Below are 17,441 nucleotides of genomic sequence, written 5' to 3'. Positions count from 1 at the left end.
ACAATACGGATGCTCTCGCCGGCAACCAAAACGAAACATGCACTAACAACAGACGCACATAATAGACCATTCCGTGGCTACATGAATGCGCCTGCACGCTGCAGATTAGTAGACTGTTAGAGGATACCCCCTCATGGAAGGCATAACTGGGGTCCGCTCAAGCTAGCACAGTGGCCAGCGAGCAGACCCCACCCCCTGTTCGTCAGGCGGCAAGGCGCCCCCGATACTTACCAGTTCCTTTCCGCCTCTACGATGGCAACGGCCCAACGTGAAGAACTAGAACTCTGGATCAACGAAACACGGCAGGAGCTGCTGGACAAAGAGACTGATTGTCCGCAGCTCCTGCCTTATAAGCGTCCCCCGGGAACCCGACCGGAAGTCAGGCCCAGGGGGACGGCTCTTCCGCCTAGACAGAGGAGGAAGAACAGAGGCTGGCCCCACCCCCAGAAGGGGGTGGCCAGAGGGGACAGCCCGCTATGTAGGCTGTCCCTCTAGCGCCCCCTGCGGGGGCCGGTCAGTCTCTTAATGTAGGCTGCAGGCCCCGATGCCATGCATAGCTCTCAACGCACACGCTTTTGGTGGGTGTCACCCGCCTTGTAAAGGGCTGACTCACCCGCCAAGCCTCCTGCACGCCCATACATTCCAATGGGCGTCTCACCCGCCAAAAACAAAATCGGGTGATTTCACCCGCCTTTGCAACACAAATGGTTGAGAGCTATGCGCCATGGGACCCTGGTGCCAAGACGGTGGCAGAGGTCCGCATGGTCAGGGGCCTGGCAGGCTGTGCCCCACCCCCGATGGTGCTGATGACCCATAGCACCATGGGACCTGCCGGATGTAAGGGGCAGGCCCCAATCCCCAAAGGCACTGGGCCTGTAACGTGCTGTGGTGACTAGCACTTGGGGTGCCTGCCGGATGTCCCTGGCAGGCAACCCCCAAGTTATTTTGCGTCTTCAAGCTATTGCGTTGTGTAACGTGACAACACGGGAGTGTGCAGTCCTTTCATGAAACTCGCCGACAAGTATTTTACAAGCCTGTGTAAGGATACCCCGCTGTAGTTTTTGTAGGCGAGCTACGACAACGTATATAAAGAGTAAATCCCCCTTTACTCGTGGAGGGAAGGTGATAAATAGTTCAGCACCGCTGCCTCTTTCCCTGTCAACAGAGTTCTATCGCTCTCTGTGAGTTGCTGCCCCCAAGAAACGCCTCTCGGCCGTTCATACCTGAGGAACGAATCGGCTCTCTCGGGCGGAAAGTGGGCAGGGATCCAAATTTGTTCAGCCGTGGTCATTTTCAATGTCTTTACAATTATACTAAACGCCACAAAGCGGTTTTACCACACAGGCTCCCGACTCTCCGGTTACTCCAAGGGGCGTGCACTGGACCCTCCTTTAACCTTTACGCCAGGGGCCTTTCACTGACGAACCAGTTGAGTGAGGGGGTGGAGACTGCTTATATCAGATTCCAGCTGCCAGGAACCTTCGGACGCACGCGCTTTTCCACCCCCAACACTGTTCGGCCAGGATCAGTCAAGATGGCTTGGGGCGCGCGCACCGTCCTAATCACCGGCTGCAACCGGGGCATCGGCCTCGAACTGGTCCGTCAGCTCCTGGCAAAGCCCAGCGCCCCCCAAAAAATATTTGCCACCTGCAGGAACCCCGATTCTCCACAATGTCAGGTGAGAATGGCCTGTCAATCAATATAAGGGTAAAAGTCGATAACGAATGGAAGGCTTTACTTTTGGCAGGCGCCGAAAGATGACCTTGTGGATTTGAACGTGCGCTCTCCGAGGAGGGCCTCGAGGTGACGTAGAAGCCGTAACGATCCGTCTGAGTATCAATTCATCAACATGCCTGCGTTAGAAGAAATGACCTACCCCCACCTTTTAGTCTGCCCCAAACGTTATTTGCACAGCCGTCTGCCAACATGTAAGGCCAGGCAGCCGCGCAACGTTGAGCTGACCGGGCTGGCCTGGATACCCCCTGCCCGCCAAATGGTAATTGAGGGGCGGGGCTTCCAACAGTTCGAAGGATCCTCTGGGCGCATTTTGTTCCGAGGCAAATCTACTATCTACTCGGCTGGTACGATCAAGCACTGCCCGTTTCCGGAGTCATAGCCCCCTGAGACACACAGTTGCGTAATGTACGACAACAATTATTTTGTCATCCGCTGTATAGCCTTTCTTATACATTCTGGTGAATTTCCAACTGATCAATAAACCACCCTTTGAACTATTTGTTCATACCCATCATGTCTAATAGCTGGATATGTTAAAAAGTAAAGTGTGCTTAGTTGCATGTTCTTAATACCATACATAACAACACGCTGGAGGTTTGTGACGAATCTCCAAACCTAAGAGTTTATTTTATTGTGCGTCTTAAAATAAAGTAGTTAAATAGTTATTTTTCCTTTTGCATCTTATAGTTTTCCATTCAGGATGTGGAAAATAAAGGTACACTGATATTATTTTGGCCCACCATGCTGCTCTGAGGATTTATATGTTGTCATGATGCTTTGCTATGCAATGTGTGTGTTTTACAAGTAAACTCAACAGGACAGTATTATTATAGGTCTTGACACCCAAAACTGAAATTTTTGTTCCAAGTGAAGCGTGGAAGAAGGTGGATGTGCCCACATTGCTGCGTTTGTTAAAACTCCCTGCTTTGCTGTTTAGCTTAAGTTTATGATCCTGGGCAAATTATGTAATCGCTCCCTGACTTCGACTGCAAAAAATGGGAGTGCTTATAGGTGATTACGTTTACACCCCTACAATAGGACAGTTAAATAAGTGTATGTATAAATTGGTATACCCTGGTGGTGCTCCTCTATTAGTGGCTCCAATACTGTCACACAGAATAGCATTATTGCTGCACTGGCCCTCCCCAAGTCTTGTAACGCTTGATTTGACAGGCAATTATAGTCTCACTGGCAAGTCAGTGCACCAGAGATTCTAGTATAGCGGACTAGCTGTGGTAGAACCAACATTACATTTTCTCCCCTGTTGCTCCCAGCCACTGAAGTTTCTTGGGCTGGCCAGAGTACTGCCCCACACTATGCAATGTCCTGTTATGCTACGATATGGAGTCTTTCATTGCACACTATCTGCCATTTGAACACTTTCTAGGACCTTCAGGATCTGCAAGAAGTGGGCGTTTTCAGACTTAAAGGAGAGAGTTAACTGATTGTAACATTGAAGCTGCTCTAGAATAGTCTCATTACACTGAGTAAAGAAGGTAGATGCCCATGCACAAGTTTGCCACTCCTCCACTGTCTCTTAAGTTAGCGCCTCTCCCAACATTTGAAGGGTTAGCCCCCACCTAAATGTTTGCCTAGATGCACTCCTGGAAGTGCGCACTTGCGTTTTGTTAGGCAGAGAGATGATAGAAGCCTTTCCCCGAAACTGGCAGTGTTAACGTTTTACTGTTTTTGTTCAGAAAAATGTACTTGAACAAACAGTAAAACTTTAAAGCTGCTACTTTCAAGCAAGATTTCCACTCTGCATATTGCGCTTTAAAATATACTATTTGATAGTTGGTCCCCACACAAGACCATGGGGGCAGGGGGTTTGAATAGTGGGGACGGAGCCTCCAAGTTTGCCCTGCCTTTTTTCTGAAGTGGCCCCTCCCATCAGCACTTGGCCCCCTCCGAAATGTAGGTTTCATTGTGCCCCTGGGGCCAGGCCTGTTCCTGGGCATACAACAGTATTGTACTCATGGCTACGCCACTGCCACCGCCTGTATACTAGACCTCGGAAAGCCAGGGAATGAATGGGTAGGGCCAAGTGTGGTAGTCTGGCCTGGCTCTTCGGACCAAGCACAAGCCGAACCTGGGAAATGCTCCCATGAAATGGGGGAGGTGCCTGGTTTGAGGATGCGGGGGGCAAGAAATTAAGGGGTTTGGGGAGGCAACAAAAAGGGCTAAAGGGACAAGAAACAAGCATTGGCAATGCCAATAGTTTTGACGTTTACTGATGTTCTTTGAATTTATAGCACCAGGGTGCATGGATGAGTGTGGAAAGTTTTAAAGGAGGATGCAATAAGGGATGTAGGTGGGCAGTAGAGCAAGGAAGGAAGTCATTGGTAGAGGGTGCTGTTGTGTCTCTCATGGGTCCCTTATTGTGCAGAGCTCCAGTGCACCAATAATGTAGGTCGCAGGGCCGAGCTTGCAGCTTTAATGAGTCACGGCACACCAGTTTTAGCCGGGTCTTTATTAGCATGTCACGTCCCGCCGTGCACAGTGACTTGACCTGTATGTAACATTCCTCTTTTCCTCCAAATGAATAAAACCTACATGCACAATGAACAAAAAGTCGGTGTTACTGTTTTCACTAAATTCAAGCCCGTTTTAACATACATAGTCTCTCAGCTTACACAGGGCCACCCTCAGGTCATACACTCTGCAATGCCGGCGGGGCCTGGTGTCACTAGGCTCTCGCCCTCCTGGCTGGGGGGAATTTCTTTGGCATCTGACTGGTTACTGAGATCATGACTTCGCTTGTCTTCCTCATCATGTTGCTGCCGGGTGGGTGATACGCCTTCGCTCTCCCTTTTGTGGCTGGTTCTGTTCTTATGTCCACATGTCTTCTGGAACTTGCTTGAACCACAACACATTCCTTGTGATGCTCCTGTCCCTGACCAGCTGTTCGTTCCTTCTCTCCGGACCCCCCTCCAGGATGTAAGGTCATAGCGGGTTGATAATTTTGACTTCAATGCGTTTCTCAACTTTCTCAACACAAGTACCTGCTCCACCCCCCCCCCACCTTGATTCCTTTGCGTGTCACCTGGTGCTCATGTGCTTGTTGGCTACTCCTCGCTTTGCATGAGTGCGCTCAATATCCAATTCCTTCACCACCCTGCTGGCATGGTGCAGTATTAATGAGTTCAATAATGTCCCATACATCAGACCTGCTGGGAGTATGTCCGTTGACCCGTGCAGGGTCAGCTGATAGTTCTTCAGGAACCGGTACAAATCAACTCCCCATGCGCTGATCTGAGCTTTGCTTATGATTAACACTTTGTTTATTGTTGAAACGGCAGCCCATTGTTGCTCTTGATGTACTTGGGTAGCCTGTGTGTGGTGAACATCTTTTCTAGTGCTGGGATTACTGTCTCTGCTGCTGTCGACAATATGATTTCCACTTCAGGGTATCGTGAGAAATTGTCAATTGCCACCAAAAGGTAGGTACCTTCCTGCACTGTGCAAACGTCAATGCTGATCGCCTCCCACTGTCCTGTGCCCCTTTTCGCAGACTGTATTGGTTCCGGTCTCAGCGAAGCCCCAGTTACTTGGCACGGATGGCATGATTCCTTGATGCTTTCTACTTTCACATCAATCTGGGGACCCACACCCTGTTTCGTATCCTTGCTTTGGTTCTGACCATCCCCTGGTGACCCTTGTGTGCTAAACCGATTATGTAGTCTTGTAAACTGGCAGGAATGAGGATGCGTGAGCCTCTCAAAATCAGCCCCTCGCTTGTGATGCAGTTCCTGATGAACCAGGAATATCCCTGTGAGAAAGTGAATGTATGCAACGCTGTCCGCCCTGGGCTTCGTGCTCACGATCTAGCGAATGTGATCTTTGCTCCCCCTCAACTCTTTTACCTCCCAAGGAGTGGCTGCTCTTGGGTGTCTGGGCAGGAAATCTGCCGGGTTGTCCACCTCCGCTTGGTACACCAAATCAAAGTCGTACTGTTGGAGGTGCAAGAGCCATTTTCCAATTCTGGCTGGCGGGTGCAGGGACGATCCTGTGAAGATTGTTAGTAGAGGCTTGTGATCGGTATAGGCTTCAAACTTTCTCCCATAGAGGTACAGATGGAAATGTTTACAGTCCCATAGGACTGCAATGGCTTCTTTATCAATGTGCGAATACTGCTGTTCGGTCAGAGTCGGAGCCTGTGACTCATAAGCAATTGGCTTCACCTCTTCCATGTGCGACGGCTGCACTAAAATGGCTCCCAGTCCAGGGCTGGTGTCAACGTATAGCTCCATTTGTAGTGTGGCATCGCAGTAAGCCATGGTGGTGTCCTCTGATAGTGAAGTCTTGATTTGTTTGAAGACATCATGGGAACGGGCGTCCCAGTCCCACTTGGTGTTTGACCTGGTCAGCTTCCTCTGGGATTCCGAAATGGTGGCCAGATTCGGGATGAACCTGCCCCAGTAGGTCGCCATGCCCAGGAAGCTGCGTATCTCCATGGGTGTGGTAGGAGGAAAAGCTCCCTTGACATCCGTGACTTTGAGGAGCGTGGTGGACACGCCATTGCTGTTGAACACGTACACAAAGTAATTTCTTCCTTCAGGAATTCACACTTTTCTCTGTATATAGTGAGTCCGGCTGCTTCTAGCCTGTCAAATACCATTTCCAGTCTGCATAGGTGTTCCTCTTTGCTGCTGGCATGTACAATGTCCTCGTTGACATTTAGCACTGCCGGTATTCCTTGGTTGACTTCCTGGATTGCTTGCTGGAACACAGCCGCTGCAGAAGATATCCCGAAGCTCAGTCTTTTGTAGCGTCTCAGGCCCAGATGTGTCAAACGGCGTGATGTATCTTGAATTGCAGTGTAGCTTCTACTGGTGGAAGCCGGCATTGAGGTCCAGAGACGAAACTGGATCCTCTGAGGTCCGTCACGATTTCATTCAGCATAGTAATGATGTGCTGTTCTCTTCATATGGCTGCATTGGGTAGGCACATTTCAATACAGATCCACACCTTCCCTGGTTGCTTGGGCTTCGTGACAACCACAGGGGATACCCATGGTGTCGGGCCTGATGCTGGTTTTATGATGTCTGCCTTCTCCAGCTTGCGCCGGTCCTTGGCAACCAGCTCCTGCATGTTGAATGGCATCCTCCTGTGTCACACTGCTTTGGGTTGCACTGTCGGGTCAATGTGCAGCTTAATCAATTTGCCTTTCAGGCACACAAGGTGCTCGTGAGTAGATCATTGATGTCCACGGAGTTGGTGACGTTACAGATGAACTTGATTAGTCACAATTCTTCAGCTAAGTAGGCATTCTATGACTGCATTTACGACATACTTTGTATTGGATTTCTTTTTCCCCTCTTCTCAGCGTTGTTCGGAACCAACCCACGACAGGTAGTGGTGTTTTGCAGCCATATGCGAATAGTAGTGTGCCTGTGTGTTTCAGCTCTGGCTGCGGTTGCATCTGTTTGAATGTCTCAACTGGCTTTACGTTTACCAATGCTCCTGTATCAATCGTCATGACCGTTACCTGCATAAGGCACCGGGGTCTCCTCTTCTCTTTTTTTTTTTTGTGTGTTGTGCTACCTTGTTCCAGCGCCGAGACAAGGTGGATCTTTCCATCTCTTACATCTAGGGAGTTGAACATGTGCAATGCATCATCCCCCACATTTAGTAGCATGTGCAACCTCCTCTTCCTCAGTGTTTTGCAGTCCATGGCCACCTCAAACTTTTGTATCCGAATCATCCACCTGAGTCCTACAGATGAGGGGTCTGTGTAGGGGTCAAATGGTCCTAGTGCCCCTGTAACACTGCCCTGATTGCGGGGTGCTTGTGCAGGTGAGGCAAGTGATGCTGCTAATCTTGATGGGGTGCATGGCCTGGGTGTATACATGCCTGTAGCCATATTTCCCTTTGTGTTATTCTCCTGGTATAGTGTGCCTTTCAGCTAGTTGGGGCCACTCTTTCGCACCTTGTAGCTAGCTGTCCTTGGTGTGAGTTTTAGGGCTCATGTAGGTTGATGCTTGGACCTGTATGTGTCCATGATTTCAAAACACTGCACGACACAGCGTGGTTTAAAAATGTGCATATTGCTCTTCAGATTATGTGAATCTGTTTGCATGTCTGGTTCGCATTGCGCCATCCTCGCCAGTGTTGTCTCATCATGGGGCCACTGTTGCACAGAGAGCTCCGGTGCGCCACTAATGTAGGGTAGGGCAGGGCAGAGCATGCAGCTTTAATGAGGCACGTCCCACCAGTCTTCCCGTTAGCCCCGAACCGACAGCCTTAGCCTTTAGTATGTCACTTCCCGCCGTGCACGTTGACGTGACGCGTATGTAACGGGTGCCATCGATGATGAGCATGAGGAAATATGGGGCTAGAGAGAGTGGGATTGAGAGTTGGGGGTGGGTTACGGTAGAGGGAGTAGGGGTAGGGCGGGTGGTGGTAGAGGGAGCAGAGGTAGGCTCGGAGGGGTTGGGTAGAGTGAGTAGGATGGGGGTAGAGAGAGGGGTTTGGGTGGCTGGTGGTAGAATGGGGGTAGGGTGGGTAGATGGGTTGGGGTATAGACATTTTGGGGACTAGATAGGGTGGGGTGGGTGGAGGTAGGGAGAGTGGTTAGAGAGAGTGGGGCTAGGCTGGTGGGTGGGGAGCAGCAGGGAGGGCCTGGCCTCAGGGATTAGCATGACATGGGGCTGCCAATGGGTGGGTAAATAGAAAAAACTCCCACAAACTGTTTGACCCTCCTCACATGCCATCTCCCTCCTAGCTGTACTCCAGTACAATACTTTCAACTTAGAGGTGCAGTGAAACCTAATAGCCAAACTAAAAACAACCATTGACATAGCACACTGTTCTGGCTTTTAGAAAACAATTCAATAGACATTCGGGAGTCATGTGTCAGCTATGCATGCCAACATAGGCCCAGGTGTTGCAATCATTTCCTTTTGGTACTCCTGTGACAGGCATTCGTCTCAAATACCCTCATTGTATCAATACAGGTGCCATATTCTCCACTGTTGCAAGTGAAATTTCCCATGTTAGTAGCACTAGAGAAAGCATTGTCCTGGTGGAAAAACATTCCCTCAATCATGTTTGCACCAGGGCAATATTTGCCATTAATATTAATACTGTTATGTATTAGCACTAGGGCAAATTTCTCCCCAGTGCAAATATGCATTGAAAGAATACACTTTTTTGCTCTGGGCCAGTGTTTGCACCAGTGCTAATGGCGTCCAAAATACAATTTGCACGGGTGCTAACTTTTACACCGTTGCCAGGTTTCCCTGTCACCTCCAGGTACTGGCATCAAATGTTTGAAACCATTTCCTAGGTCCTGTGCCATCTTTAATATGTTTGTTTTGTGCAAAATAACTAAGGGGTGAGCTGCACCTTTAATCCATATGGCTAGTTTTAAAACAGGGAAAAAAAGAAGGCCAATTGCAGAGGCATGAGTAAAAGTTGCCACAATCACAAACATTGCAAACCCTAGCCTGAACGTTGCCAGAGAGTGATTCAGAAAAAAATATTAAAGTGATGGTTTCAGTGCTTCAAAACTAAAGTAATTTAGCAACAAAACACAGGTCATGGTAGTAGTGTGCTCCACCTTTTTTTACCCACCACTAGGAAATGAAGTCTTCCTGTAAACACAAATGTCCAACTACACATGTCCAAGTATTGCAGCGGGACCTGCTACCTTGTACCAGAAGGACTTTTTGTTCCTGTTTGGGATCCAATTAAGAGATTGAGGAGTGGGGTGGGGGCAAACAAACTTCTGTGTACTTAAATCAGTTTTAAGTGGTGAACATACATTCCTTGCCACTAAGCTTGAGGCCATTTTCGGTTTTCCTTGGTGGAGGAGGTGGTGGTGGTTGGCCGTCATCCGGTGCTTCATGTCTGTGAGGCATGAGGTGAGGTCGGGGTGGGGGGTGGAGGAGGTCTTGGGGATCATGAAGATGATCTGGGTGTCGGCATAGTTGTAGCAGGTTGGGTTATGTGAGCCAATAAGAGCAGGGTGGGGGCTCAAGATAGAGAAGAGCATGGTGCTAGGGTGCAGTGGTACCCCGTTGGTGACAGGGCGGGGAGTCGAGAAGGGAGAAATGAGGGTGATTTGTGATCGGTTAGCGAGGAAGGAGAAAATCCACCTTAATGCTGTGTCCCTAGTGCTGAGCAAGTGGAGACTGTCCATGAGGATGCAGTGGTCGATGGTGTCAAAGGCTGCTGAGAGGTCGAGGAGGACACGTGCGGCAGTCTTCTGAGTCAGATTGTTTTTGAACTGGAGGACCGAGCGCAGGATTGCAGTTTGGGGGAGGGGAGGAGGGCCTTGAATTCTGAGATTGTTTTGGAGTTCCCTGGGCACTAGAGATTCAGTTTCAGTGGAAAGATTAATTAATTTCTTTGTTTTTGAAACCTTTTTTGTTGTTGTTGTTGTTTTTTGGTTTTGTTTTGCCTTCTGGATTTCTGTATTGTAGGCTTTGATCTGACTGGTGTAAGCAACTCTATTCTGGGGAGATGGGTTGGCCTGCCATCTGCACTCCAGGGTGTGGTTAAGTGTTTTGAGGCATTTGAGGGAAGGGGTGAACCATCTCGGGCGCCTATGACTATTTTTTAATTGTTTAAGGGACTTGGGGTTTAGTCACCCTACGTTTCGTAGGGTCATCCAGATGTGGACCCCTTGCTCACTGTGCTCGGAGAGGCACAGCTTCACCTCACTGATGATGCCCAATAAGGCTGACACACGTGTCTGGGGTTGCTGTTGGCGCTCTTGTTCAGAAGAGAATTGCCATAGCATTTTGGTGCTGTACAGCCCATGTGGGCGGGACAAAGACTGATATGCAAATATCAAAGGGAAATGGATATTTCCCCTGTGAATGGTACAGTGAGCTAAAGTGTGGCTGCAGACTCTCGAGACCTTCCCAAAGAACAGGTCATTTTAGCCATGTTCGTTCTTGCAGAGGGGCTCGCCTAGGACTATTATTATTTTTTTATTTTTATCTAGGGGGGGACCTTGTTTGTGGGAGGAGGATCTGGGGAGAGTTGAGTGGTCTTGAGGGTATTGGAGAGCTATAGGTCAAAATGGCTGATGAGGGCAGACCTCTTGGGGAGGGACGCGAGCAGGGAGCCAAGTCCAGATTTACTATGACCTTGATCACAGCAGGAAGCAGGTTAATTTTCCAGTGTTGGTCAAGCAGGGAAGGAGGGATTACAGTCAATAGCGAGAAGAAGATGGCTCTGTGGTCCATCCAGATAAATGGCCGTGCAGTAAGCTGGGGTAAGGGGAGCGTGGAGATCAGATTGGAGTAGATGATGTCCTGCGGTGTGTATGTGTGTGGCACCTGTAATCAGTTGTCATGTTTAGGGCTTCCAGGTTCTCCAGGAGTGGCCCTGTCATGGGATTATGTGGGGCATCAAATCATATGTTGAGATCTTCTAGCATGGTGATGGAGAGGTGGGTGACCAGGATGGCCACTAGGGGGTTGCATAGAGCATCAGAGATGTTTCTGTTATAGCCGCGAGGTCTGTATATGAGTAAGAAGCTATGGGTAAGGGAGGGATTGATGAGCAATTTCACTAGGAGGGATTTGCAGTCTGCGTTTTCAGGCTTGTTCCTCTGAGTGTAAGATGGTTAGGTGTAATTTGTGGGGGATGGCGATCCTGCCTGCTATGCTGTTTTTGTTGTGCATGATTGGTGTGTAGCCTGGGGCGAAATGCCTTGTGTGCGTTAGGTCGGAAGTCATCAGAGAACCAGGTTTCTGTGATGAAAAGGATGTCTGGGATTTCAGAGTAAATTAAGTCGTATATGTTGTTGGTTTTTGGCTATGGATCTGGCGTTAATTAGAATCCATGAAATATGATTAGATGGATGGAGGTTGTTGGCCCTCGGAGAAGGGAGTTGAAGAGGGCCGGCAGATGCGGGGTGTGTGAGTTCAGGGATGGGGATCCCCTGGAGGAGTGCCCAAGGGGGGCGATCAGTAAGTCGAAGGGAGGCTGGGGTGGGTGGGTGGGTGGGTGGGGGGGCGGGAGAAGTGCCAGAGATGAAGGGGGTGATGCCGTTGGGGGAAGGCAAGTGGTGTCTTGTGGGGGAGAGGCTGTGACCAATCTTTGAGTGTGTGATAAGTGCTCATGATCTGCGGTTCATTAGTGGAAGGTCTGGTGTTTTGGAGGTGAGTGGAGTGTGTGTCTGAGAGGGAATTGCAGAGGGGTCCCTTACCCAGAGGTGTTGAGTCAGAGGTGGGAAGGGGGACTGGTGTTTGTGCAGGGCGACGACTGGGTTGCCGAGAGGGTTTTAGATGAATGGAGGCAGACAGGAGGGGAGTTTGGAGATGACGACGGGATGCTGATTTCCAGAGGAGTGTCGAGAGGGCTGTATGGAGTCAGTGCCAGGGGTGTTGAAGGCATGGGTTAAAGAGAAATTTCACTGAGTTGGGTGAGGTCATTATGGTGTAAATGAGTGCAGGCAGGGATTTGGGGGGGAAGGGCTATGCAGAGAGGAGGGGGGTGCGGATGGTGTGTGTGTGTCTGTCAGGCAGCCGAGGGTGGGGTATGGATGAGGGTAGCCTGGGCAGTACTTAGCAATGTGAACTTCGTGAATGGTTGGGAGGGAGTGGGCTGGCTGGGAAGGTTTGGGGGAGGTGTCTGGGGGAGGGGAGTTCCCTGAGGGCTAGGCGTGTGGAGGAAGGCGGGGGAGTGGGCAGGGATAGAAGTTGGCCAGGTTTCTAGTGTGCCATAGTGCCCCTCTAACGTTGGAGCTGCTTGGCATGGTGGATAGTTTGCTGCCTCTGCTCTGGCAGCTAGATTTGCGATTATGGGCCTGCAGCAGCAGCACCATCAGCACCCAGGGCAGCTATATTAAAGATGGAGGTAAGATATCAAAGCTCGGCTGGATTCAAAGCAGGGGCTACATACAAAATGGCGCTTGATTAAGCCAGTGGCAGTATTCATGGGGCAGCTAGATTTAAGAAGATGACAATATTTAAAGCGTAGTTGGAATTAAACCCGTGGCTACACTCACAATGCAATTGGATTCAACAAAGTGGCAAAATTCAAGCACAGCTGAATTAAATGAAATTGCAGCTGGATTCAAAACTGGCTGGGAAGGTTTAAAACAGCAAAATTCAAAGTGCAGGCAGACCTAAAACGGTGCCTAGACTCCAAAGGCAACTAGATTCAGCAAAGTGGCTACTCTCAAAATGCTACTAGATTCAACACATTTGTGAAATTCAAAGCACAGTGAAATTTAAAGCACAGTATTAACACAGTGACAAGATTTCTGAAATACAGCACTGGCTGTGCACCCAAATCAGCGCATGTTACCTGATGGCCGCAGCAGACATAAAATGGCCTGGCAGAGGGCGATCAGGCAAACAGGCGGTGGAGGTGCCCTTTGTCTGTGACTTTATCCGGCTGCCTGGGCAAGGCTTCCCTGGGGCTCTCAGCTAAAAGGTGTTTCCTGGAAGCAACAGCCAATCGGGCAAGGGATGGGCATGTGAGGGGAGGGGTAAAGGGTGGGAGAGGAACAGTGAGGCTATGGAGGCCTATGGGAGTGCGGCCGATGAGATGAAGTAGAAAAGATGCCGGCTAAAGCATGCAGCTTGGTAGGGGTTGCTGGCCTTACCTCAAGAGGTGGAGGATCGCTGGATTCACCAATTGGAATGGCAGAGTGCTTACCCTGCACCCAATTAAGAACGCTGTGTTTCCTTTACTCTTCCCTATATATCTCCAGTACATCTCTTTTGATGCAAAAAACTTCATGAAGATTGACCTTTTGTCAGAATAGAAACGCAGGATTTTTTTAATAAAGTATCAAAAATATTTTATTAAACTTGATACATTTGTAAAAATGAGTTAATCATGAATTAATCAGCACTTTTGTTTACATTGCAGAAAAACAGACCATTAAGAACATACCAGTTTGTAAAACAGACAATGAATCATTCACTCATTCGTCCACATTCAGCTCCATTCGTCCATCAAATAACTTCTAAAATTCCACCCAAATACATTAAATATGTGGTAGGACCTACTAATGGTCACAACTAACAATCTTATTTCATAGAATACATTCAATGTACAGGACCACTAAAATTCTAACGTGATCAACTAGTGGAGTGGATCGGATAGATCTAGTCCATGATCACATCCCCAATTTTTTTTGACCGGTTTCGACGTATGAAGGTGACTTGGTAAACGTCTATCAGGAATAAACATGTATATATGTGTGTATGTATATATATATATATATATATATTTTTGCTGCAAAGGAGCCACAATGCTTAGGGGCAGGAGGACAGAATCATCAGTGCCACGTTGGAAGTGAAGTACTCACCGTATTTCAATTAAGGTGTTAACAGTATGGGATAGTGGCCCCAGATGTTCTGATAGTGCGGAAAACCATAACTGCATACTTGTAGGCGTATTTCCGTCATATAAACAGAAGCATCGCCTCTTAAACGCGGTCCCGGAGCGTTGGATGCCAGTAGAATACTAGAAACGCCAACATTTGACCCATCCAAGGCTGCAGAACCGCCATCCTGCTCCTACCAAATACACCATTGTCTGTAAAAGCTGTCGTTCTTCAATTCTTCGCTAACTGCAAACAGAAATCCTGTAGTGCCAACTGGTGGGGAGAGGAAATATGATACACTTCTCTGTGGCTTTAATGCTGAGTAAACTGGTCTTCTATTTCACGCTTCTGACATTTTGATGGCCTCAATGCACATAGCTCTGTATGAAAAGAGGGGGGTTGTTAGAGGGGTAGGCGAGAGGCAGAAGCAAACCTTTGGGGGCAGATGGGTACTGGTCTGAAGTACCTGGGCTGTGTGTATTGGCATGCTTCAATGTGTTTGGCTGAGATCCTTGAAGGGAAAGCCTGAGATCTGAAGAGGGCAGAAAAGTACTGAGGGCATTCTTGCCCATTAAGGTAGAGGAGTGTAATGGGACTGAAGAGCGGAGCACCTCTAATTATTATTTGCATAGTCTGAAGCAGCAGAGCGCTGTACAGCAGCATTAAAGTCAGATTAACAGGCATGAATTTTGAGGGGTGTGTGTGTGTGTGTGTGTGTGTGTGTGTTGTGTTGTGTTTGTTTTGCAAAATCCATCTGACTTTTCTCCTGGTATGCTTGCATCCCAGTATACCTCTTTTGGATGTAGAACTATGCACTTTAACTTGAATTCTGTGTTAATGTTTATCTCTTTTCAATACAAGCTACTAGCCATTTTCCAGTCAGTGTAGGCAACATCCTCTTTCCAATATGTCTGTTTCCTTCTACCTCCTGAGGCAGTGGCTCTACGCCCACTTGTCCATGATTTGTGCTCTAGTGTAGTCTAGGAGTACATTAGGGACCTTGCAAGGAGTCTTGCACACCACGCCACTCTTTGGTTAAACTGAGTTCAGCTAAGGCTTGGGGATTATCCCTAGTAAATCAAACTTAATCCTAAATTAACACCAGTCTGACCTACATCTCCAACCCAGCCAGGTCCATTCCTTCCCAATTAACCTCCAGTGTGTGTAAATTGGCTGACTGATGTTTTGCCTCTCTGCAGCTTCAAATCGAGTATTTGATAAGTCCTGCCTCGCAAATTCAATGCATGGAATGGCAGGCCAACCTCCGAATACAAGGAGGCGTGTCGGGTAGAACAATTGAGTAGGACCCCCTTCTTCACACTCTGCATTAGTCTGGATAATAGACCACACTTGCCCAATAGCTGAGCCCCAATTCACAGACATTTTGTTGTGCTTGAGCTCCACATTTGCTCTTGCTCAACTCTGTACTGTCCCCAGGCAGAGCACCTACACAAAATAAACTGCTGCACGGCATGGTGTGATGTCTCGGGTCCCAGTCATCTACCCAGAGCCTGCATGACTGTAGCACTCACAAACATTTAGAAGAAAGTATACATGTATCCAGGGATTCTTGCTGAACCCGGTATTCCAAGGGCTCTGCAGAAATGTTTAAGGTACCCAGACCGGGCTGAAAATGTGCTGGGGCTGATTGGGTCTGTAAACACTGGAGGGGGGTATCTGTACGTCCATATGATAGGGTAAAGGCACAGAACACCCCAGCCAAGCCTCTCAATTTGATACCAATGGACGACCAGTCAGGCTTAATCTTTCAGGGAGTGGTGCAGGCTGGTTCTTAAGTACAGTGATTGCCCCAACTCCCCACAAAGGAATGTGCACACTATGTTAGGTGATAACACAGCTTCTTTGTATAAAATAAGGTTCAGTAATATATATATATATACACACACGTTGGAATATTAACACTTTGTACTAGGAAATACATACTCAAAGAATGGCAAATATATACACTCTGTGGTACCACACAATACTTAAATTCAGTAATAGATGCACTAATTGCAGACAGTTGTAAATGGGCATGTGAATTCTTGAGTGCAGTGTATCCTCATAGAGTGTTAGGTCCTGGTACCCTCTTCCGCGGGAGCTGCTGAACCCCACAGAACCTCCTGACGTTCAGTCAACTACTGATCTAAAAACAGCAGACTTCAATTTTCAACTTTAGAGAATCTGTAGAGGAAGAGCAACAGAACACAAGTTCTATGCAGATAGACACTCACTCGCCCACCTCTAACACTCAGTAATTTGTAGTACCGGTTTGCCTCCTTGAGTAACTGGGAGGAGCCAATTCCAGGAAAAGAGGTGTACTCTTAACCTCTTTCAATCCTATTCTGAAGTATCAACTTCCAAGTTAAATAAGAGAAACTACAGATTCATAGTTTTTTCCTTTAAAACGGGTGAATTCCTAAATCTTCCTATTTACTTGCACCATCCTGGAGTCTTTTAATAAAGCGGAAACTGAAGATAAAAACTTGAAATGACTTAGTTCGCTTGTTATTCATTTTACATGCTCTTTTTAGATTGTCTTCTAGTGTATCTCTGTCTTCATAACAGTAACACTGCCTCAAATGTGCATTAAGGCTGGTAAAATAGCTCAGCGGGTTGAGCGCTCGCTGCTGCGATCTGAGCGTGATTCGCATGTTCGAATCCCGGCAAGGCCAACTCAGCCTTTCATCCTTCCAAGGTTGATAAATGAGTACCAATTTCGGTTGGGTGATATTGTATGTAAATATGTGCTCTGTGCTTTGGTTTAAGGCGCAAATTGTAGTTTTCATTAGTTCAGACACTAACTTTTGAAGCGGGTAAGATTTCTCTGTGAGTGCGCATATAACCTAAATCAATTCCTCTGCTCTAGGTACGGAGACACTATTTCACTATTTCAGTGAAAAGTGCGCTGAACTCTTTGGGGAATTGTGGTTAAAATGAGCTGAAACACTGTCCCAGAGTGTGCGCAGTGAATCCTTTCGTCTGGCACTTGCGACGCTTTTCTTAGCCTGACTCTGTCCTTGCGCAAAAACACTATCACATCCAGTTATCAAGACAGTCTCTCGAGCATTCACACCGGGTCCTCCGTGTCTGAGATGCTTGCTAAAATACATGCTCAACGGCTTCAGGCAGTCTTTGCTTGGAGTCGGAACGACTCACTGGCTATTTACACATGCGCAATAGCTTCAGGACAGAAAAGAAATGCAGAGCTTACGCGCGTGAGGTTCAAATGGAGATAAAAACAACGAAGCAGTTTAAAAAGGCACAAAGAAACGTTGTGCGCAACCTTTTCAGATTAACTCCTTACTAAATGCCTAAACTATCATAATCTTTTCCTCTTGCTGACACCAATCCTGTCACAAAACGGAGCGCTGCGTTCCCACCACAAATTCAGGTTGTTCTGTCC

At 48.0% G+C, this 17,441-nt stretch overlaps 1 protein-coding gene across 1 annotated transcript in view; it reads left to right on the top strand.

The window, feature by feature from the left end:
• The first annotated feature begins 1,274 nt into the window (after positions 1-1,274).
• LOC138447932 (C-signal-like) overlaps positions 1,275-17,441 on the top strand; it is a 73,417-nt gene continuing 57,250 nt past the window's right edge. The window contains exon 1 of the mRNA XM_069604460.1: positions 1,275-1,678. Within this exon, the coding sequence (XP_069460561.1) occupies positions 1,535-1,678 (144 nt within the window). The 5' untranslated portion in view covers positions 1,275-1,534. The remainder of the gene's footprint in view (positions 1,679-17,441) is intronic.

The sequence above is a fragment of the Ambystoma mexicanum genome, chromosome 1p (genome assembly GCF_040938575.1).
Source record: "Ambystoma mexicanum isolate Mex_15411 chromosome 1p, UKY_AmexF1_1, whole genome shotgun sequence".
Taxonomy (NCBI): Eukaryota; Metazoa; Chordata; class Amphibia; order Caudata; family Ambystomatidae; genus Ambystoma; species Ambystoma mexicanum.
The sequence above is the reverse complement of the archived record's forward strand: the minus strand, read 5'-3'. Positions and strand labels throughout refer to the sequence as shown.